The 22,573-nt window shown below is 47.7% G+C and overlaps 2 protein-coding genes; one reads left to right on the top strand and one right to left on the bottom strand.

Annotated features, from left to right (window-relative positions):
• Positions 1-854: 854 nt before the first annotated feature.
• Positions 855-3,657, bottom strand: GSTUM_00005079001 (uncharacterized protein). XM_002837053.2 has 8 exons: positions 3,493-3,657; positions 3,354-3,423; positions 2,931-3,291; positions 2,541-2,869; positions 1,954-2,468; positions 1,587-1,874; positions 1,340-1,457; positions 855-1,262 (listed from the first exon to the last, which is right to left on the bottom strand). The coding sequence occupies exons 1-8, from the start codon at positions 3,517-3,519 to the stop codon at positions 1,177-1,179; spliced, it is 1,794 nt and encodes a 597-aa protein (XP_002837099.1). The 5' UTR covers positions 3,520-3,657; the 3' UTR covers positions 855-1,176.
• Positions 3,658-11,353: 7,696 nt separating this feature from the next.
• GSTUM_00005078001 (uncharacterized protein) lies at positions 11,354-13,400 on the top strand (the record flags this gene model as incomplete). The annotated part of the gene is made up of 4 exons (XM_002837052.1): positions 11,354-11,498; positions 11,592-11,768; positions 11,839-12,338; positions 12,441-13,400. The coding sequence occupies 4 exons, from the start codon at positions 11,354-11,356 to the stop codon at positions 13,398-13,400; spliced, it is 1,782 nt and encodes a 593-aa protein (XP_002837098.1).
• Positions 13,401-22,573: the final 9,173 nt, after the last annotated feature.

The following is a 22,573-nucleotide window of genomic DNA, read 5'->3' as shown; positions in this document are numbered from 1 at the left end:
CGGACAGACAGACATATAGAAGCCCAGGACACAAGCGCGTTAGGCCGGTGGGTCGGATAGGAATGCGGTGTAGGGCGCGCTAAGACGGGATGAAGGGGAATGTAACGCCTTCGAGCCCTTCCAGCCAGCCGTGTGAGGGAAAAAAAAGCTTTGGTTTTGGCGAGTTGGGGGTGGCTTACCGTTGCGCTGCTTGCTTACCTTAGCGAAGAATTTGTGCCAGTTAATTTAGTGGTCTTGAGTCCGCTTCAAGCTTCAGCTTGGATACGACAGATGCTGTATGATACTCGAGGAGGGGAGGGTGGTTGACTCTTGGCTAGGGAGGGTGGTGGTGGATTTCGTGACCGCGCTGGTGCTTTCCTACCTGTACAGTACATGCGCGCAGAGGGAGAACAACGGTTCCTTGGCGCTGGCCACTCACATACATGTGCGAGTGATTTATTGTGAAGGTGTTGTGGTGTCGCGGCGCTGGTGAGCTTGTTCTGCGTTGGAGCGCGGAAGGGCAAGGTGGGATCTAGTGCCGTGATCTATCATACTGAGATCTCGTACTATATTGAATAACGATACTTACCGATGCGCGTGGTTTTCTGTGACCACAGTAACTAAAACAGGTGATTGTGGGTTCACAAGACGATAGGCGCAAAGTCTTATGGTGAGTGAGTTAAACTTTCATTTGGCCTTAGCCTTAGCTGTATGGGTGTAGGCGTAGGCCGATTAATCAAAAGTTCAGGCTACCGTATCCGTTCTAAAAGAAGGTACATCATACACTATGCCGCGCTGCGGCGAATCAGAGTGGAATTTATCAAGTGGGGCAGATTCGACATGTTAATCTGGAAGTCACACAGGGAAAGATGTGGTGGTGATTAAAACTATTTATTATTTCTCTTCTTTCGTAATTCCCCTGAATTGCACTTGCGCTTTTGTTGTGGGTGTGATGGGTGTGTCCTCCCATTGTTGAGTTCTCCTCGCTGTCCGCACGCCTTCTTCCTGGGTATATCGAGCTGCCAAGTAGGGAAAGAAGGGAGGGGGCGGGTAAGGCGGGCTGTTTGGTAATGGCGCGTGAGGGGAAAGAGGGAATGGGGGGGAAGAGGAAGGAAAGGAGAAGCGATGGATGGGGTAAAAAGAAATGACAAGGAATGAATGGAAGAAAATAACTTAAGATAACAGGAGAAACAATGACTAGAGAAATTCAATCAATGTCGAGAGCATATCCTTGATAACCTGTTGCCACTCATCTGACGCTTCAGTCATGCCATCGATTTGTTCTAGTGATGATTGTTGGTGTTAGTGTTTTGTGTTATATAGGTATGGGCGACTTTTAGCGGCGGCTGGGAAATTTTACCCTTAAGTGTCCTCCTGACATCCCTTAGGCTCCCACCAGCCCTGCCCAGCAGTCCACCAATCCTCTTCTTAGCACCGTCGTCTTCGGCGCATAACCAGGCAAGTATTCGATCGGTCATCTATTATCATCAGACATCCCTCCCCCCACAAGGCATTTGTATTAGCCCCCACATGTTCCAACTCATATCATATTCATATCATAGCACCCCTCAATCAAATCAAGTCAAGGATAAGCGGTGTGCACAAACCTGTAGACAAAACAACCCAGCGTCCAATCTCTTGGAGAACCACTCCTCAGCCATTTCCTCCTCTTCAACGACTGACCCCAAATCTTCCCGCTGGACGGCGATCTCCGCGTCCACCTTGGCCACGCGTAGCGCGTAGTCGGTACGCAATTTAGTCAATTTGGCAATCTTTTCGTAGTCTTTTTCAACAAACTTTGCCAGCGTTCTGATGCGTGAGGCGGAGTCGGCTGGTAGGTGCGTTAAAAGCGCAGCGAATATGCCAAGTAGATGCTCAGTTGTTTGATTGTCTTGCTGTAACGAAGGGGAAATGAATAAATTAGCACCCAGTTTGCATCGACGGACTAGCGACCGGTTGGCTTGGGAGGTTTACTTTCTTCATAAACATGCCGAAAACGGTCTTGAGCCCCGCTGCATCTACAAGCTTTTGGCAGACGTTTGCCCCAGATTGTCCTCCGACAGCGTGATCCAGTAATCTTAGTGCTCTGGGTTTGCTCATCTTCCCCTCCCGCAGCATAATCAGGACTAGTTCCACCCCCTCTAAGTCAACGAAGGCCTCTTTGCCTTCAAGTTCGTCAACCACGCAGGTCAAGCAGTCGAACACATTCTCTACGAACTCCTCTTCATCGCCGCCTTTTACTGGATCACGCTTTCGGTATGGCGATAGCAGCTGTAGAAGTACATCAGTTCCGCTGAGCTCAGACAGTTTTTTGCGGTTAGCTGGTGATGATTGTAGAAGAATTGCTAGCAGCTCCGCCGCGTATTGCTTGTTCTGAGAAATTGGTGATTCACGGGCTTGGATTCTCTGCAGTAAATATGGCGTTATGTTCGTTTCGCGAACCATTTGTTCCGCCAACGATTGCTGTGATGCGAGATTTTCAAACACACCTGTTCGCATAGAATATTAGTAAGAGTTTTCAAAGCCATAATGAGGTTGCCTAATTGGGTTGGGTGTGTTACTCAAGGTATGATAGACTCCATTCCTATCGCTCTCATTTCCTTCATTAAGACGCGAAAGATTTTGCGTCAGCATTTCTAAAAGTTGAGCCTCTATCATTCCATCTACTATCGCATTCCACTGCTCTGGTTCGGCCTCTACTTCATCGTCGGTTAGTTCACTGATCACCTCGACGACGTCGATCGCTATATCGGTATTTTCATGAGCTAAAAGTCCTACAAGGCTGGCTAGACAACCTAGTTTTCGAAATTCCTCAAACAATTCGGGATGCTCCGACAGGACCGAAATTGCCTTTATACCAGCGTCGAGATCTGCTTCAGAAGCCATGAACCTATTTCACACATTAGCAATCGATGCCAAGCTAACCGTAGGGCGCAGAGGGAGAGGCTTACTTATGCGGATCATCTTCGTACTTCCCTCTCATCTCGGCATTTTTATTAATCTTCTTCTCGAACCCTAATGCCGTGCGCCGCAGCCACGCCACATCGATCTTTTCAGAAGCAGCAGCCGTATCATCTCGATCCCGCTCATCCATAAAGTCCAATATCTCAGCCGTTTTTTTATTCACCCCTCCGCCAAAGAATCTACCGCCCTCCTCATCTTCCGGTTCCTCTCCGGCATTGTCGAAAAAATTGACAGGTAAGGCTGATGGACCAGCCGTATCATCAATGTCACCCTCTTCCACCGTTGCTGCGCGGGATTTCCCTTTGTCGTTACTTGGAGCTTCCAGCTTGGCGGATTTGTAGGCGGCGACTACAAGGCTGATTAGAAGATGGCGGTCGGGAGGACAGAGTTGGGTAGGAAAGGGAGCGGACCTGGATCGACGGATGATTCTAATTTTCGCTTCTTAGAGGAATTAGAAGAGGAGGAAGGGAGCGCTGGTTTCTATACAGTTGTCAGTTGATCGCTGAGATCGATCGGGAAGGCAGTGGGAGCCGCCCAAGGAACGCGAACCTTGAAAAGATTGTCCAAACTAGCCATCCTTTATTTGGGGGCCTAGGAAATTATTGCTAGCGAGCGAACCAAAAAACTCTGCAAGGCGGAGGTAATTGAAAATCGGAAAGACGAAAAGGAGGAAGGGAGTTGAGGTGTTGGGGTTGACAGCTCGTGTTGAATAACAGCAAGCGAGAAGACAAGGTTGAAGTGAGCGAGTTCTCTGATTGTGCTAGGGAGGAGGCTCTGGATCTAACGTTCCTGGCGCGAACCCACTTTTTCTTTTTCTCTTTTCTTGTTCCACCCGAGAGCGGATGAAAAGAATGGCAAGCCACCACCGGACCGTACTGTAGCTTAAGACGTCAAGGTTCAACGTTATTCCGTGAGACACTGCAAGCCTGCAATTTTCTTTTATCTCAGCTGGAAATAAAATAAAATTAATAACAATAAAAATAAAAAAAGATGGAATAAACAGAATAAAATGAGGTACGAAAACAAGTTCAACTCGCTCAAACACTATGGCCACTCTCCAGGTCTTAGGATGGTCTCAACTTGACTGGAAACCCACCTTATCTCTTTTAGCCTACCTGGGGAAAGTTAAATCCTATGAAGCAGAAAATTGAGGGAAAGTCAGGAAACCATGGGGGAACAATGAAAGTAGAAGAATAAACCCCTCGGCAAGAGAGTGAAGGAGTTTATAGGAAAATCCGGGCCGGAAATGAGTTATGAAGTGGACTTGGGAGAGAAGCAAGAGAGAGAGGGTCAGGAGCGGGGATTCCTTTTGCTCTTTTTTTTTAATTAGGTACGGGCATCGCGACTGCTTAGTTTACACATCCTTTCACAGGTAACTTATACTAGCAAGCAAAGCAAGCAAGCGAGAAGGGACCTGCAATTGATGACGTGGATTCTTTCCTCTAATATCCTGTCTCCACCATGTTCCTATCCTACCCCTTCCCTTCCCTTTTTCTTCATTTTCCTTCTTTCCCCTCCTTCCCTCTTGCTTCCTCCTCCTCCTCTCCTCCGTCCCATAATCTCTCATCTATTCAACCCGTCACATGACCCCTAATCCCCTCTAATCAACTTTGATGGGAGGAATTGTGTTTCTGTTAAGGCACCCTTTGGCACCTTACTACATTAACGGTATGATACCATATCACGGGTAACGATAAATTGCTCGACTGAGTTTCGTTCTGCGGTTGGCACACCAATATACTAAGTCCCCTAACCCTCAATGGTTCCTGCCAAACCCTCAGGTTTATCCCCTGCACAGTACCTTTCATTTATCCGAAACCCCAACCCCCCAGATCAATCACTCAATATAAATCAAAAACCTCGTCTATCTCTTGTATATAAGGCGGGAAACCCTAACTCTCCCCCGTTAAATTTCCTTTCTTCACCATATCTTTGAAAATATATCATTCTCACTCTGCTCAAGATCCTCGTTATTTATATTGCTTCCACCATACCGATATCTCTCCCTGTTTTCTATTCGCTGTTCCCTCGCTGTCTGAATTGTTGCAGTTGCAATGGTTGGATTAGGGGAACAAGTTAGAATGAAAAGGCACAAGTTATCCATGACAGTCATACTTGTGTTATAGGGTGTTCATTAACGTATAGCAACACGCGATCGTTAGTGTTATCAAACCTGTCATTGTCAGTTCCATTTCAAACGGGGTTTGCAGACATATTTTGCTAATCCATGCAGTTGGAAAGCTTCTTGCAAGGAGGGGAAAGGAGGAAAGTAAAAAAAAAAAAAAAAAAGGTAGGGGGGATACTCGTCCAAGGTGAAAAGTCCCTAAAAACCCGAATGGAAAAGTTTTAAATATAAAAATAAAAATAGGAAAGAGGTATCCGAAAATCGAGGGTATAATTTTATTTGCGCGCACAGATACGTTCGAGCACTTCTTGACGAGCAGAAAGTTCGGTTTCTCCCCGCAAAAAGAAAAGAGACCAAGAAAGGGGGAAGAATAATCGATGGTGTATGAAGTACGGAGTAGTGGGATACTTGAGGAGATATTCACCTCCCACCTAAGATCGGGAATCTTGTCGTGGAAGAAAAGAAGACCCAAAGCTGAGGAGGAAAATGGGAAGACAAGTGTGAGAAATTCAGTTGAAATGAGAATAAGCTTACACAACGCATATTGTGTCAACAAGATACTGAAACCCGGTAATTGTCGAGTTTTCGCTCGAGCGATCGTCAGCCATCCTCGATCATCGTGAAGTGCTCTTGTGGCAGGCTCTCAATGCTCAAACAAAGCGGAAAGCGAAAGGGAAAGCCTTACGCTGATAATGCCGACATTTCCAAGCATTCTTCACCAAGCGGCGCGAATACATTCGTCAGATAAACTTGAGTGGTAGCAGTCGGAGCTGTAATGACAGTTCAGCTTTCGGCTTCTCTTATAAGGCACCTATCGATTTCACCGCAGAGAAAAGGGAGCGTCTGGCTTGTCTCCCCTCGTAAGGTACTGTACAGGGAAAAAACCATCATACCAAGGGAATAAGGTAGTAATGGTTTTGGGGGAAAGCATAATTAAGAAATTTGCAACTCACCACCGCTAGAGATGATCATGACGAATTCCAAAATCTTATCATTCGGATCGATCCAATTGGTTCTCTTCTTCAACTGCGTTGTCCAAGCGATGCCGATAATAGGACCTTGTCACCTCTCGCATCAGCCAACACTCCATTTGCCAACCAAGCAAACAATCCTACCCCTCCCCCACCACCCACAACCCGGAATCAGGCAAGCCAACCACCGACCCGGCGAGCCTCACGGCTCGGAAAATGCAAAAAAAAAAAACTCCCGCGTTCGCCAACATCGTAGCGGAGAAGAAAGCCCGGGAATAAGAAGAGGGTTGCATTGAAGGAAGACGGGGGGAGTAAGAACCTACCAAGCACCAACTTCAACAGTGCCATAAGCAAGGCAGCCTTCCAGAACCCCTTTGGTAGATTATTCATTGAAAGCCTACTCAATGCTGCGCCAATAAGCAGCATTCCCAACACGGGCACGCATGGCCCGGAAAACGTCGCGATATCCATCATGAAGTCAAGAGGGGGCTTGTTGTCTGGAGCGTTTGGGACCTTGGACTTTGACACTGTCGGCGTGTCCACGAAGAGTGCCTTTAGGTATGGCACGTTTGCTATCACGAGGGAGAACACGAGCGTTAGTGCCGGTAGGGTCAGGAGTGGCTTCAGGACTGCCCAGACCCGGAGGAGTATGGGGATTGATGTAGGTGGGGAAGCTGAGGGGGGATCTGCAATTGTGGGTGCCTGTGAATTTGGAGTTTCCAGAGTTGCAGTGGTGGCAATGGTAATTTGGGTGTCCAGGTGTCTTGCTGTTGATGATGATGATGGCCTTCCCAATGTTTCTACTATTGTCGCTGTTTCTGGTGGTATAGCAGGTGTGATGGGTGCTTCGGAGGAGGAGATCCCTTCGGAGGACGAGGTCATTCTAGGATTGAGCTCACATGATGGCCTACCGCCGGGCACACTTGGAATCCCCTGCCTTGCTGAAGCAAGCCGTGAGACCACGTTCACCGCCTTCCACGCGCCGCCTGCCAAAGCTGAATTTATGGACTTCGGTGGTGTCTTTGCTGACTTTTCCACGTCTAGTAGGACCTCCGGTCGGTGGTCGAAGTCCCGTTTGATGAGTTGTAGGCCGCCGAGATTGAATCTGAGAAAGCCCATCCCCCGGATGACGGGGTCAGCTCGTAATCCTATTCCCCACCAGAAATTGCTGACTAGGGAGGTGGGAGAGAAACTAGGAGATTGTTTGATATGTGGGAAGGGAAGGACAATAGAGAGTGGAGGAAAGATAGAAAAGTGCGGATGGATGGGGGGTGTGGGAGCCCCTACATTGCTACCAGTTGAACGACCATGAATATGGATGCATAGGCAATCCCTTTCTCAACCTGTGGAATCATTATCAAGAATAAACTTTTTTGCTGATCACAAGAAAGGAATTTCCAGGAGTGGGGGGGGGGGGTGAATTACATCTCTGTCCGGGTCGAAAGGAGCTGATTTCGCTAATGTAGATATATATGATATAACCTAATTAAAAATTAGGGAAAAGAAGGTAAAATCGGTAAACCATTGGTTTTAATATATTCTGTTTACTGAAGGGAACGTCGGGAGGCTCGGGCAACGGTAATTGCATAATAATACATGAATATACGATTCACGTTTTATCACTCACCAGGTCACCCAAGTTACTGAACATCCCTACTTCCCCCCTCCCGCACACGCACATATTATCATGAGCAAAGGCCGGCCATGTTACGGGATAGGGTAGAGTAAAACAAACGCATCCACTTTGTTCGCACCCACGGGGTGAAGATGAAAAGGAAAAGTCCTACCAGCAGCCAAAACCCCCCCGCCCCATGACTTAGGAGTAGGCGTGAACCAGCGAACAATCAATCCGAAGGACAACCCCAGGACTGTAAATTATTATATATATATATATCCACCCATAAATCCATCCCTAATATCGTATAGCAACCTACGCCCAACGGGGAGGGGGAGAAGGAAGAAAGAGAAGCACACCTTGGTAAAAAATCCCGGTGATAGCCACAGCAAGGACGGAGTCCATGTTGCCAGCGTTGAATGCTGGGAGTACGGTCGAGAACATCAGTAGTGGTAGCAGGAAGTTCATTATTAGTGAAGCGTTGGCTTTGCAGATTTCGGGGGTTAGGTAGCCTGCCCAGGTCCGCGAATGTTATTATTATTATCGAGTAGGAGAACGAGTTATTTCTTGTGAATGTAAGATGATAACTGTTAGGGTGAACGAGCAAACCCTTTTTTTTTCTTCTTTTCTTTTCTTTTTTTCCTTCATCCTTCCTTTTACGAACACAAGATATTTTTTCTTTTCTTTTCATACCTTTCCTAGCAAAAACCGCACCCGTACTACCAACAGCGGCCATCTTGATTATTGGCTTTAGCGAAGTGAAGATTACTGATTGGTTCTCAAACAAAAGTGATGATTTATTAAGTCGAGTTAGTAAGATGGTAGCGACGACGCCAATGGCGATCAATCAGAGAACGACTACGGGCTCACCTTCGCCAATTCCGATCTTTTCGTTCGACATTTTTTACCCTTCTATTCTTCCCTATCCTGTTATTCGGAATGGGGGAATGTTTCTGGGTGGGAGGAATTGGATCAAAGGGGTATAATCGTTATCGGGTTTGTCGGGGAGGGTGAGGAGGAGCGGGGGAGGATCCTGCCTTGTTCTGTATTCAGTTCAAGGTCCGAAGTGAACACGATCCTGAGTTTCTTCCTGGATTGAATGAAGGTCCTTCCTGATCCTTTGTTCGTTGTGACCTTCCTGTTCGTCCGCTCAGAGTTTGTGTGAATTAGGTACGGTAGGGGAGTGAAGAGAAAATTGCACTCTCTGTTCAGTCTGGCTCGCGACTGGTGCGGAGCGGTGTGAGGACGATCTATGATACGGTAGGCTTTCTCTTGCTCGATTCCTGACTCAAGCGCACGGGAGTTTTATTTCTATTTTTTACTTTTTTACTCTTTGGCTTTCTAGCTCGGCCGGTTTTACTGCGGTAGTAAAGTGCCGGTGTGGCTGCATTTAGTCCCGTGAATGGGATTTATTTATTTTCTTTTTTCCCTTCATCTCGTCATTGTGAAGAGGAGAGCTTGGCTTCTACTTGTACGATACAATAACGGTACAGTAGGTTAACCATGGGCGGATGTTGGGCGGGCGATTGCGCTACTATAGTCGTGGTCGTGGTGGATTACCCTATTAGGGACTAGTTTCAAGTATCACGGGTATCATAGTTTAGGTCGGATACCCGTTATATTGATGCAGTCCAGGGGACGGTTTAATTCTTCTCGTGGTTATTTGATCTAGAGCAAGGTTCCAGTGGGTTTTAAGGATTTAAGGGTTTGGGATAGTGACTTCAGAGGTGGCTGGGGAAGGGGGCGCTTTCTTCCCTCCCTTCCCATCGCGTTTAACTACTATCGCGGTAACGCAGGACCGTTTTGGCCACATGAGATGAGAGGCACACGTACAGTACAGTACTCGTACATTGCTCCGACCATCAGACATACGCCTACAGTACCTACCTGTACGATGCGCAGACTGCACAAATGCGGTACATGTGAAAGAAAGGGTGGCTCTCTACTCCACATATGCCCCCTCTCCTTTTGACAAAGGTAGAGAGGGTGTTCATGTCCATCTTTGTTTCTTGTCTCCCTTTCGTGAGGTTTATATGTGCATTAGTCCGGAATGATGTGAGAGGAGCCATTTTGAGTTATTCCTCGGCGCCCCTCACTGTGGCCATCCCTCGCCGTTTTGGACGGGTTGGAATACTTTGGGAATAATTGAGCATTTCTTCGCGTCCTTTTTTGTACTGAAGAGTCGCGTCGCGCTTTCTTCGAAAGAACTTCCTGCATCCATTTCTACTGATAGAACCCCTTACTTCAATTGTCTTCCCCTCTAACTACTACCCCACCTATCCGTTTTCAGCCAACGTGATGGGCTCTACTATACCATTCTACGTGCCTGATGAGGTAGACTTCACCAACATTCACGACTTTCCTAGCCAAAAGAGGGTCAAGGTACATTGGACCGGAAGCTCTCTTCGAGGAAAGGAGGGAGAGGAGCAGAAAGATCTTGAAGGAAAGGGCCCCCTTCATTCCACCTTTATGGCGAAGGGTGCTTCTTTGGAAACGGGGCGACATATAGATCCCCGCTAAGAAAGGCCCTTTTACATCACGAGAACCTTTTTTCCTATAACTCGACTCTCTCTAGTTTACCTTTTTTGCATTTCTCAGATAGTAGGAAATGCGCCCCCTCCATTCTTCGAGATATTTTGTTCCTGCAGGGCTCCCTTTGGAATTTGGAAGGGAAAGTGGAGAAGAGTAACGGCGCTTCTCTCCTACGGTTCTGATACTCTTTATATCACTGGAGGGGCTTAATCACTTGCCCTCTTTTTCCCTTTCCTTCTCTTTTCTTACCTTCTACTAGTTCCAATCGTTCCCTTCTCTCTTGAACTTGCCATTCGTGCGAACAGCCTACGGCCCGCTTTGCTTCAGTTTCTTTTCTTGTCCACCTCCGCAGTTCTCGGTGTCACTCTTTTCACCGCCACTGCCAACGCTCCTTTTAGCTGTGTCCCCTCTATACCGTGCACTGTCTTTTTAATATTTTATTTTTCTTAATCCTTTCTATCTTATTTTACAGCCAGCCTTCCAAGGTACCCCCATACTCACCCCCTCCCCTACACCCCACTCCCCAAATAATCCCGGGAGCCCCGTCCTGTAGCGACAGCGGTTCTGCCCTTTCCACATATTTACCGTTTTTTCCCCACATCCAACTAGACACACTCATTGGCTCTTCACACCGGTAGCTGCGACACAGCATTTGACTCCCATATCTTAGTCGATATTCCTGGGCCCATAGGCGGACTAGGGTGTAGACTAAGTCCAAAAGAATTGCTCTCGGCCAATTGACATAAGCACTTTTCCATTCCCACCATGGAACTACATTATTCGACCATTCCCCCCACCACCATCATAACTACCGCTGCCACCAACACTCCCTGTACCACTACCGCTGCTACCACTACTTTATATCGTAATCCCCAGGAACAGCGACAACTCCAACAAGAGGAAGAAGATTCCCTTCTCACACCAACTCTCACTTCGTCAAGATCATCACTGAGCTCGACCACATCCTCTCGCAGTAGTAACAGCAACGAACAACGAAGAGCACTTGGAGAAACCTCTTTGAACTCGCGTCGCTCTAGCCTCAACAGTCTTACTAAACCGCATTCGGATAACGTCGCTGCTGCTGCTGCTCAGCATCCGTATAAAAGGAACTTGGACAAGTTGGAGCACAAAAAGCGTTCGAGAGCCGTCAGAGGAATTACGGGACCTATGGCACCATCACGAACACTTTCTGCTCCGACAGTTCAGCGAGATCTAGTACCCTACCACCAATACCGAGCAAGGCAGAGGCGAGACGCCAGCATGGAGGGAGAGTCCGTCTGGGATGAAGAGTTGGAAGAAGCCTTCATGGAAGGTTTGTTTAACACCTCTCCTATTTACTTTATTTACGAAGGATATGGTTTGGTTTGGTTTGGGGCGTTCGACTAATACGATTCACAATGTTTAGCTATCCAAAAGATTCCCAAGATTGGTCGGCGAAAGTTGTCAATGGAGGGAAAGCCATGTGGAAGAAATGAGCTGATTGCGGACTACATCTTCAAAGTCACTGGCAAGCGGAGGACAAGGAAGCAGGTATCGAGTCATATCCAAGTCTTGAAGAACCTACTACGACACAATCCAGACTGTAAGTCCAACCCTCGAGATGAGGATGCTAAAAGAGGACAATAATTAACAGTCATGGGATTATCGGACAGTCATGAAGCACGTTACAACAGAGAATCAACCCCCCGAGTGGGACGCAGACTCCGGAGCTTGGGATTCGAATAGTCCGCCGGATATGAGAGAACCAAGTCCTAATATCCACACTATTTCCATCTCCCCTAGTCGTGCCCCAAGCTCCCGCAGCAATGCTTCAGAAATAAGCCTATTTGATAGTCCACCAGAGTTCTTCACACAATTTTCAGATGCGCCCAGGATCAGACCGACTAACTTTGCAATGTGGGTGGGATCACCATCCCAGGTTGGGGGAGTTGACGGGTGCTTTCACTCCTACACCCGACTCACCCAGGACGACGCAGTGTTACCAGCAGCGCCTATTTCGTCGATCCCCGAGTGGAGGGCGCGCTTTCCGCATGTTGCGGATGTAATCAACACCGAGTCATTCGAGACTTGCCCGGTATTACACTTTCAAGCCAGCGTGTCAGTCATGTCTGAACTCCCCACGCAATCGTCAATTCTCTGCACAGAGTTCGAGGTATCATCATCCGGCGGCAATATTGGCAGCAGCAGTAGCAGCAGTAGCATCAACGACTCAGCCTGCGACCCTCACCACCTTCCATACCACCACCGCCACCAGCCATCCCAGGAATGGGAGTGCATTACCCGCATATACGCACCTGGCAAGAAGGTATGGGAACTGTCACACGCAGTCGATGCTACTGCTGGGATGGACGGTAGCAGAAAGCTTACCCTCCCATTCGCCTCGGATTTCTGGGCTGCATTCTACACCGGACTCTCGTCCTCGTCGCCGTCCGCAGCTGCACCCCCCCACCACCGCCAGCACCAGCCAGATCGGGCCGCTGCCGCTGACCAAACCGAGAAGCTGCGCCGCAGACGCGCAAAAGAGTGTAGGGCCGCGATTAAAGGTATCACCGTCGTGCAGGAACTATTCTGTTCTACTCCTATCACTACCACTTCAGCCCTATCTGTTGCAGGGCCCAGAGAACGGGCGGCCCTATTCCTCTGGGACTTCTGCAAAGCGGAGACAGGCCAAGCAGGGAAGACAACTTGGCGGGAGGTTATTCCCCCAAGTCCGGTGCTGAGTGCGGGTGTATTGGCAAGCTCGCCCAACAGCATGAGGGGAGGAGCAATACTCCCTAGCGAAGTAAACGCAGGCATGAAACTAAATGGGGGGAACGGGGGCGAAGGGGGAGCATGGGGAGTGGTGCAGATGCCCCTGTCGCCATTCGATCCTCTATCGCCAATGTCCCTATCCTCGTACTACAACATGGTCTCCCAGCCACCTTCTGCTACAATCACGCCCACCACCACTTCCACGAGCATCTACTCTCCTGTAGTTTCTACCGCCGCTACAAACCAGGGCCAATCACAGGCCTTGTCTTTGGCTATTGCTGACGTCAATTTCGCCTTCGACATACACACTCACCATCACCAATCCTCTTCTCTACCTCCCTTCAACACCGGCCTGCTCTCGTCCTCGGCTGCAACGGCCTTGCCGGATCCTTCCGATTACTTCACTTCATGGCCGCAAGGGTTTTCTCCTATATCGGATCACGGCCAGCTTCATGTAGTATAGAATAAATTAGCATAATGTTTTTTCTTTTTCTTTCCCCATCGGGCGTTTATTGATGGAGAGCGGAGGTGGAGCGGAAACGATCGGGACGGGGTTACGGTGTTGTAGTAGATGGTTGTGGCCTTTTTTTTTTTTTACTGCATGTCGTTTACAATGGTGTTTTATGCGTTATCTGCTTTTTGTTTACTCTACTTCTCACTTGTCATTTTCCTCCCTTAATGTATCACTTGTCCTCGTTGAACTGTACAGTGCATAGAAACAGAGGACCTCTGGGGTGGGTATATGCACACGGGTGGGTTGTCGGCAGGGGGATTCCGGAGGTGTCCGATATTCATTCATTACTTGCGTTGTAACCAATTTCTTCTGTTCTAGCTAATTACTTGGTTGGCACCACTTTGTTTTCCTTACAGTACCACCGTACCGCTCAAGTTAGTTAGCCTCTGGGAAGTCTACTTGTACAAATAATGTACTAGTACGAAATGACATAACACTTCTATCAAACTTCCACTTCTCTCTCCGAAAGGACCAAACCTCGCCGGACAGGAAAAAAACCCCCCAGAAAAGAAAGATAATCTCTGCAGCCCATAGCACCATCTAGAAATCGATGATGGCAACACCCCCCCCCCCCCAAATTCACGGCAAAAGACGGGGTAAGCGGAAGAAGAAAAAACAAAAGAAAATAAGCGTCTACCAGATGTCCAGTGAGCTTCACTCACAATTGAACACCGGCACTTGGACTTCTTCCTGCTCGCACGCACCACACTAAAAACTTTGTGCGACTGCCCCAAACCGCCAAGATATTACAAAGAAGAAAAAGAAAAAGGGTTGCTGCGGGCACGCCAGTTTTACCCCTTCACCTTGTCGCCCTCTCGGGTTTTCCCAGGTATGCAGGGCAGAGTCGGTGGCTCACCGCCACTCGAGCACCGTACCGATACCGGTAAGTCAGTTGCTGTAGCGCGTTTACTCGAGTAGTCTGATCTCGCTGTCTTCAGTTTGAGCGTTACTCGTACTTGTACATTTTCTAGCTTGCTTTCTGGCACTCCTACTTGCCAAGAGAGTTGGCACGGTACTCGACCAGTGTTCGTGGGGTATTAACTGTGACGCGCGGGAGTCTATGGATGAGAAGAGAGGAGGGCAGAGTTAGCCGGAAGATGGTAGAAAGAGAGGAGCGTAAATTAGCTTGAGCACTAGTGCTAATATTGATAGGAGAAACTACCCCTAAGCATTCCAAACTGGACAGAAGTTGGCTATGGCATACTGTAGTACCATAACTTACTATTTGCGGGGGAGGTGGATGGAGTCCACTTGGACAGATACCGGTACCGCAACATTGTTTAAGCGACAATCCCCAGAATGTTATTATACTCGAGTAAATTTACTCTAGTCGTGTTATATCGTACCGGTGCTGCGTTCATAGTGCTGAGCTTCTGCGCTCGTAAAGTGCTATGGTGCACTACCGGTATTCGCTGTGTTGTCCCCCTGATATTCTTGCTTGTACTTGTTGTGTCCGGGGATCTCGTGAAATCCACTACCTCCGCGTAGGTGTTAATCTCCTTGCTCGGAGACGGAACGCTTTAAGAAGGAGTAGTGTTTACCCGGAGCGGTATGACTGGTGTTCGAAATCCCGATAATTGGCCTGGCACGCTCAAGCCATACCGGGTCACACAATCACTACCTTACGGCATCCCTTTTTGAGGTGTTCTGTCTCTGAACATGGGGATTAACCCCTGCCTGGAGATAATTGGATTATACGAGATTTTACGAGATTTTACGGTATACCCTTCGGCCCAGGATAGGTTAAATCTGACAAGTTTTACAGAATTTCGGGTACCAGTTGATATGAGAACACGTCCTTAGTCCTAATCTCCAGCTGTGTCAGGAAAAAAGCAATTCCTTTCCAGGAACCTTCGTCTCCGAATCCGGAGATCACATGGCTGACAGAGATGCCTGCAGCGAATATCACGAGATTTTACGGTACGTCTTTCTGGGACCCTTTTTCCCAGAAATCAAGCAAGATGGTGAGTAAGCGTTTATTTGGACGGTGAGAAGGGATCGATTGACCGAGCGGGGAAGTTACAGGTACTTGTACAGATTATCCTTCTGAGCTGTACCTACAATACAACGCTCCATCCGGGTAAGTAGGTCTACCAGTTATTGCAGGAAGGTGGGGATAATCCAGAAATGGTGAAGTGTTCCCTTCCCTTCCATGAGCATGGTAGTTTCCCTTGGAGATTTTTGTGACTTTTTTTTTTTTTTTTTTTTTTTCTTCCCCCCCGCCGTACTATCATGGGTTTTTAGGGAGCGCAAAAGTGCCAGAGGGGAGGGTTTGTCTGGATGGCTTGTGGGTATCACACTGGATCATACTTGTACAGTACTCGTAAATGTGAAGGCGGCCAACCAACCAATCATTTAATCGGGATTGTGATCTCTGGTTTTCACAATTATAAATCTCCGAAAGAGGGGAAAGTTGAGTAAACTAAGCACTGTCATAAGCAGTTGTGAGTGGATGGGGACTTTGTCCATCAGAGATCACGCTTAGCTTTACTTATTGGCTGGTTGGGAGAATACCTGTAGACAAGTGTAAATACTAACTTGGCTACCTGCGTCCCCAGCGTGTATTTCCAACCACCACACCCCGCCTCGCGTTTGCCTTGTCCTACCGGTAATCGTTGTTGTCTATTATTTTCTTATTTCTTATTTCTTATTTCTTTAGGTTTATTTTTTTGCTCTGTTCAAACAAGGAGTTAGCTCCGCGATCGGTTGGCAGGCATGATAGGTAGCGATTGAGAAATGATTTACTGACAGAGTGAGGGAGCTCGCGGTTCGTTACACTGCCCGCGTTAGCGCTTGGGCTTTCCTACCGTATTAGCCGGGCTTCCACCGTGGTACGAGTATCATTACGCTATTTTTTATTTTATTTTTTCCCCCTCCTCTTCCTCCTTGTTTTCTCCTCACTACCTTCCCCCTTTTCTTCTTTCCTGATCCTTCAGGACGGGAGTCCGGGATCATCAATGTTCTCGACATATCCGCTTGAGCTGGTCTGCAGTTGATATGGTGGGTGTGTGCTCCGTCTGGTCGACGGTGCCGCCGGAGTGCTGCCAACTTCCAACACTTAACCTACACTTGCCTGCCACTCTGAGTTTACTTGATGTCCTGGTAGTCCCAATTCGCGCTTTAATTTTTTTTGTGTGCGTGTGTGTGCGTATGTGTGGTCACTTTCTTGTATGATCAGCCCTATGTTCCAGAACCATTGATTCCACTCTTGTGCGGAACGGGATCATAAGATCCTCGCCCACCCGTACCGTACCTCATACCCGGGAATCCAGAAGGTGATGCACATAACACCCAACCAATACGGTAAGCGCCACGAACCTAAAGCCCGAGCCTCGATCCCCACATGCTGGGAGGGGAAATGGTTATGATGTTATGATACCGGTACAGTACAGTACTCGATACCGCACCGTATGATACTTGTCTGCGCTATTAAAATAGCTTTTCCTTCCCCTCCCTCTTCCCCCCCCCGCTCTTCAGGCGCCAGTTGGCCTTTTACCGCTTCCCCTTCTTCTTTCTTCTTCCTCCAGTATTCCTCACTTGAGGGGGCCCTTTTCTTGGCCGCTGGCCTTATGCAATGTAATGCATATAACGAAACCCGGCCAATCCTGACTCCTTCCGCCAATCCCCGCAGCGCTCCACGATAATTACTTTTTTTCCCAATCTTACTCCCGTTATCCTAAACGCAAGCGCAGGTCTGGACTGGGTCCACAGCTTCTTCCCCCCGCGGCCGGTGAAGCAGAAGAGAGGCGAGAGGAAGATGCAGTAAAAAAAAAAAAAAAAAAAAAAAAAGATAAAATAATGGATGTCCAGGTGATTGGTTTATGGGCCATGGATATGGTGCCTTGTGGTGAATTACTTGAGGGGCCTACGACCAACTAAATGGGCTATGGTTATATTGTACTGTACCAGCACCTTGAGGAATTATGCAATGCGCTGCTTCGTGGCAATAGATGTGTACCGTACCGTACTCTACTGTGCAGTATCTGGCTGGAATTCTTGTACTATTGGTATCAGGAGCTGCTTTTACACCGCCGATATCTTGTTATGTGGTTGGTTTGAGATTTCTATCTGTACAGTACCGTACTTGCCTTGTAAATATCTTGCTTGTTGGTGCTAGTATCGAGCGTAATTTATAAGTGCACTGTACTGTACAGTACTAGGTACAGTACAGTACATGCACAACGTGAATACGCGGGGGGAGTGTCTAACAGATCTCGATTGTGATCCTTTTTAGAGCACCCGTTGGACGAGGCCTAGAATTGTTGCCAAGCGCTCAGAGGTGGGTGGGTAGGTTTAGTTATGATAGTGTGTGGCTTATCCTTATTTTTTGCTCGGAGCCGGTAGCTCCGGGGCACACTCGGTTGTCCCTGGTACGAGTACCGTACTCGAGTACCGGGTACCGTGACTACGGGGCGTGTGATGAGGGGTAGAGTACCAGGGATCTAGGCGAGGGTGGTGAGTGGTGAAGATGATGTCTGTCAATACAATACAATACAATATGGTAAGGCGCGAGACGACTAGGTTCTTAGGAGACAATCAATGCGTGCTGGATATGGATAGGTGAGATTACCTCTATCTATCCATCCATCCATCCATCCATCTCTGTTATACTTGTAGCAATTCATCGCAATGGACGGGAAAGCCTTGGGTCGGTACAATTCGGTACGGCTGTACGAGTACTGTACTGCACTTGTACTCATACAGTATAGCTGCTAAGTTTAGTGCCAACTATGCTGTAGCAGCCGGCCGGTTACAAGTAGAAGATTAAGCTATAGTACCTCAAGCGCAGGAGAATAAGCTTTTGCTAGCTAGCTATCACTTGTTGGTCGGCTCATCAGGCAGATTCAACCTTTCTTCCATACCCCCCCCCCATCCATCCATCTACTGTATCTGTCCCCTGTCCGAGCTCTTCTACTCGTATGATACTCGTACCGGCAGCACACATCCCCCCCCCTGGAAATTCCCCCAACGAACCACACACCGTCTAAAAATAAACTAGACACGGTGGAAAACCATGGTTGTATGTGTGTCACCTCATCCATTCACTTGAGCAGAAGATGAAGAAGAATACAGCATCGGGCTAAAGCACGAGCCCCACCGTGCGCACGCTAGGGAAGCCTGAAAACTTTATTCCAATCCCTGGGTCTACCGCGGTACCGTGCGGTTAATATTACCCTTATCGGTCACCGCATAGTCCGGCATGCAGGGCAAACCGTGGTGTCGAGCGGATAGAATAACCCTCAGGTATCACACACACGACGGACGAGAGAACGATATATACCCTTCACTGCGATCTTCCCATAATGCTGACCACTACTATATATATACAGTACCGTTGGGGGTGCACCATATCGTACTTGCATACACGGGGCACGACTTGTACGAGTGCGTACTGTACGTGGGAACCGCGCCTGTGTAGGTACTCACTTGGCCTGTAGGAGCACCCAAAAGTATTATCGTGTTGGACACGGGCTATGCTCCAAGGGGATTTTTTCTAGAATATGCATACCTCTTTTTTACTATCATAGCGGTGGGTGATCCGTAATCTACCCTACCATCCTTCGTCCCCCATGGTCGTCGTGGTATTATATAGGGCTGCCGGTGAGGAATCTTGTATCATAAAAAAAAAAGAACCAAAAAGGTATTGTATTTCCGCGTATGGTTGGGGCGAGTTAGCTCGTTACCGGAGTGAGAAGTTTTGAGACGTTTTCTTACCTTTTTTATTTTTTATTTTTATTTTTAACAAAAGAAATGATGACCTTCCTGAGGTGAGGTACTGCGGACTATCATACGCCTAGCGACTTGGGCTTGATTTCTGTATCAAGAGAGTCCATTCCATGATACATGCGCACGGTACAGCTGCGGGGTATTATGTCCGTTCACCGGCCCTGCGGATATTAACTGCTCCGGCATCTATGTATTCTACTAGAGTGTGGATTGTAGGGGAAAGTTTAGCGGTATTGTGAGACCTGACTTGCGCTTAAGCGTAATTGCCGCAGTATGCTTGGGGGGGGTGGTGATTTTCGTTTGGAAATCGCGCCAACTCCGGTAACTGTTATTTCCCTGCGCTGGGAAGTTTCGGTGGTCGGATTTTTACAATGTTGGAGTTTTAGTATGGGTGTAAAAAGGATTACGGTGATACAATGCTCGTCTTTCCAACGTGGGGGGATATTTTTTTTATTTTTTATTTTTTAAACGAGAAGAGGACCGTATCATGAAATGCTTGGTTAAAGTACCGTACAGCACAGCCACAAGCAAAGGTGTTTGGATAAGCGCGACTCTGCATGGAATACCGTACCGTATGATACCGGTAAAGTGAACGCTTTTTGTCGTTTCGGGAGGATGTTTGGGTCTTGGAACCGTTGTGGCTGTGGAGAGCAGGGAATACGGGTTGATGCCATGATAATATTATCATGGTATTGAGCCGTTTGGTTTTGTCTCGTTTGATGACCTTTTTACTCGCCGATTGGTGGACTATCGTTTGGGAGGATTAAGATTCACGGGTGTATATGATATGGCATAAAAAACTAGTGCGTGGGGAGTATGGTAGGGGTGTTGATGTTTACTTTTAATTAGAATTAGTAGTGCTGGGCGACCAACCTGTCTGAGATCAAAAGCCTTATATCGCTCGAAAAGGGCCTGGAGAGAGTTGCTTCTCTGATGGACGAAGTGAACTGGAGACCAGATCCACCAATCATGTCCGTTCAAAATCGACTGAGACAAAGAGGGTATAGTGCTATAGAGGAGATGCTCTCAGGCCCGCGTTTCTCGGGCGCGCGCTGCTGCCATCAGACTGATATATTAGCTATGCACCCTACCGTTCACTTTCTTTATTCCACCCCAGACAGACCCATGCGATTGGCGGGCTTAGCTCCATCTCAGTTTGTCGGCTGAGCAAGTTGAGGTCGTTAGCCGCAGGTTACTATTTCCGTCCAAGTTAAGGTACAGTACTCGACTACTGGGTACTGTACTGTACAGTACAGTGCCACAATGCCGGGATGAGTAGATTGGATTGAAACAATCAGCAATCTAGTAACGCGTTACAAACATCGCATACTTGTACTGTACTTGTATAGTGGTAGGCACTAGCGGCAAAGTCCCCGAGAGAGCTGTGGTAAATTAACGTGAGGTCTCGATCATCATTCCAAGAGGGTCGATTAGATTACCCGCCTGCTGAGCTTCGTGTCCGCAACGTCGCTGAAATACCGTACGCCATCCATCGGGAAGGGAATGTATCCCTCCTCACCTGATCTGTATGCGATATATCAATGTAACACTGGTCTAACCGCGGGTGCGGAGAATCAACCTTATTATGGAAGGAAACATTGGATTTTACCCGTCGGGAAAAAAAAACGAGGATGCGAAGCTGGGATTCGGGGTAGAGTACCGTCACCGCATTCACTCGAACGATTGGACTTCGCGCCTGGGACGTTGGAGTTGCCTTTGCTGGTTAGGTGCTGCACTCCTCTTACAAGTACCCTTTTTTTTTATATATTTTTTTATCTGAGCTGAAGCTGAAGAGCCAGCTTTCGCCGTGCGTTTTAACCCACTGCCGTATCCGAGAGGGGGAATCTTGGACGTCTTGGCGCGAAGCTCAATTATTCAGGTAAATATGGTATTGTTTTTTTTTTTTTTTATTTTTATCCTCATTTAAAAAAAGGGATCTTATGGGTGGTAGGTTTTTCCTGCTTCGTTATCTCTACGGTAGTTGGTTGTTTGTTTGGCCCTCTCCGGAGAGTTTATCCACCCAACAAGTGATCTAGACCCGGTGAAGCTCCGAACTTTTATATAAGTATGATATCGCAATTATGATGTGACAATTGAGAAACAATAAACCCTTGAGGGCCCTAAATTGGTCCCTCATGTATGATAAAAGAAAAAAACCTCTGTTCAGGTGGGAAAATGTCCCCCGTGTTTCTAAGAAGAAAGATTTAAAACGAGCTCCCCTCCCCCTTTTGCTGCTTTTCCATAGGGCCAACTTTGGCCATACATTGAAGATCTCCAAGTCATCCCCTTGCCCGCAGCGGTCTAAGGACGGATGGATGTTTCAGAATGTGGTGGAAAATTTGTGGTATCATACCATACCATTCCACAGTATGATACACATATTGCATGGCAAGTCACAATTCCGGTTTGGCCAATCCGGCTGTGTATTGAGGTATTGGCTCTTGTTAAACCTCATATCAGGGTGGTAAATTCTACCAACCTGGAACTTCAAGAAAACCATAAAGTTACAGCATTACTGGTAGTGTGGGCTATACATATATCATTTTGGGTATTTATATTCTATAAAACTCACTCTTGACGCGTTTCCTTGTAGAACTTGCCTACCTGCATTAACACAGTCCTTAGGACTATTTCCGAGTACAAAGATGAGCTTGTTTGGCTTGCATAGAAAGGGTCTCGACGTTAATATTCTTGCAGCTTTAGCTCCAATCTCACCAATTGGCAGTCTGACTTGGGCTAATTCTATAGTCTATAGATAACGAGTTTCATAGTTCAGGTCTCATTTCTCACTCCACCTTGAGAGCTTTGTATCCACTGGAATCATTCATATAACCCTTCAGCTGGGTCTCGATCAGGGGGTTGGGCATTTTCTTTTTGTGACACACTGGTGCCTTTTCCAAGTTTAGGCCCGGCCACTCTAATGGTGGGTGTGTCGAGGGCTTGTGCAGATCCATTATTGGTATCATACTGTACTGTCCATGCATCTGTCTTTCTGGCCTTTCGCTGGCGGTATCATACTTGTACTATCTCGATCAGGGTACAAGAATCATGCATAAACATGGAAGAGGAAGGACCGGTCCGGCCGGGGAAGGGTTGTAGCATGGGATATCATAGCGGGCTATGCACCCAGCGCTTGTCCTCGAATACCGGTATTCTGCACTGGCGCCTTTCCCATGCTACCGTATTTGGGGCGTTATCACACAACGAGATATCGATACTGGTGAGCTGGTGATTCTCCCAGGTCTATAGCGGTTCAGACAGCGTCATTGAGACTCACGTCAGGATTTTATTGTGCCCAATTTAGACCCTCTCGGAAAAGTGATAGCCAGGGCATAGCCAAGCTCGTTGGCGCACCGCCCGTACCCAGACCTGAAAACACGGCTCCCCCCTCTATG

Source organism: Tuber melanosporum (genome assembly GCF_000151645.1).
Source record: "Tuber melanosporum whole genome shotgun sequence assembly, scaffold_17, strain Mel28".
Classification (NCBI taxonomy): domain Eukaryota; kingdom Fungi; phylum Ascomycota; class Pezizomycetes; order Pezizales; family Tuberaceae; genus Tuber; species Tuber melanosporum.
The sequence above is the reverse complement of the archived record's forward strand: the minus strand, read 5'-3'. Positions and strand labels throughout refer to the sequence as shown.

What these genes read in the sequence shown, in the direction of transcription:
- GSTUM_00005079001 (XM_002837053.2), bottom strand. Translation starts at nt 3,519, where the DNA reads ATGGCTAGTTTGGACAATCTTTTCAAG. An exon ending in GTTTGGACAATCTTTTCAAG is followed by an intron (nt 3,424 to 3,492) that starts GTTCGCGTTCCT and finishes ACAACTGTATAG; the next exon opens with AAACCAGCGCTCCCTTCCTC. An exon ending in CTGGGTTGTTTTGTCTACAG is followed by an intron (nt 1,458 to 1,586) that starts GTTTGTGCACAC and finishes TGATGATAATAG; the next exon opens with ATGACCGATCGAATACTTGC.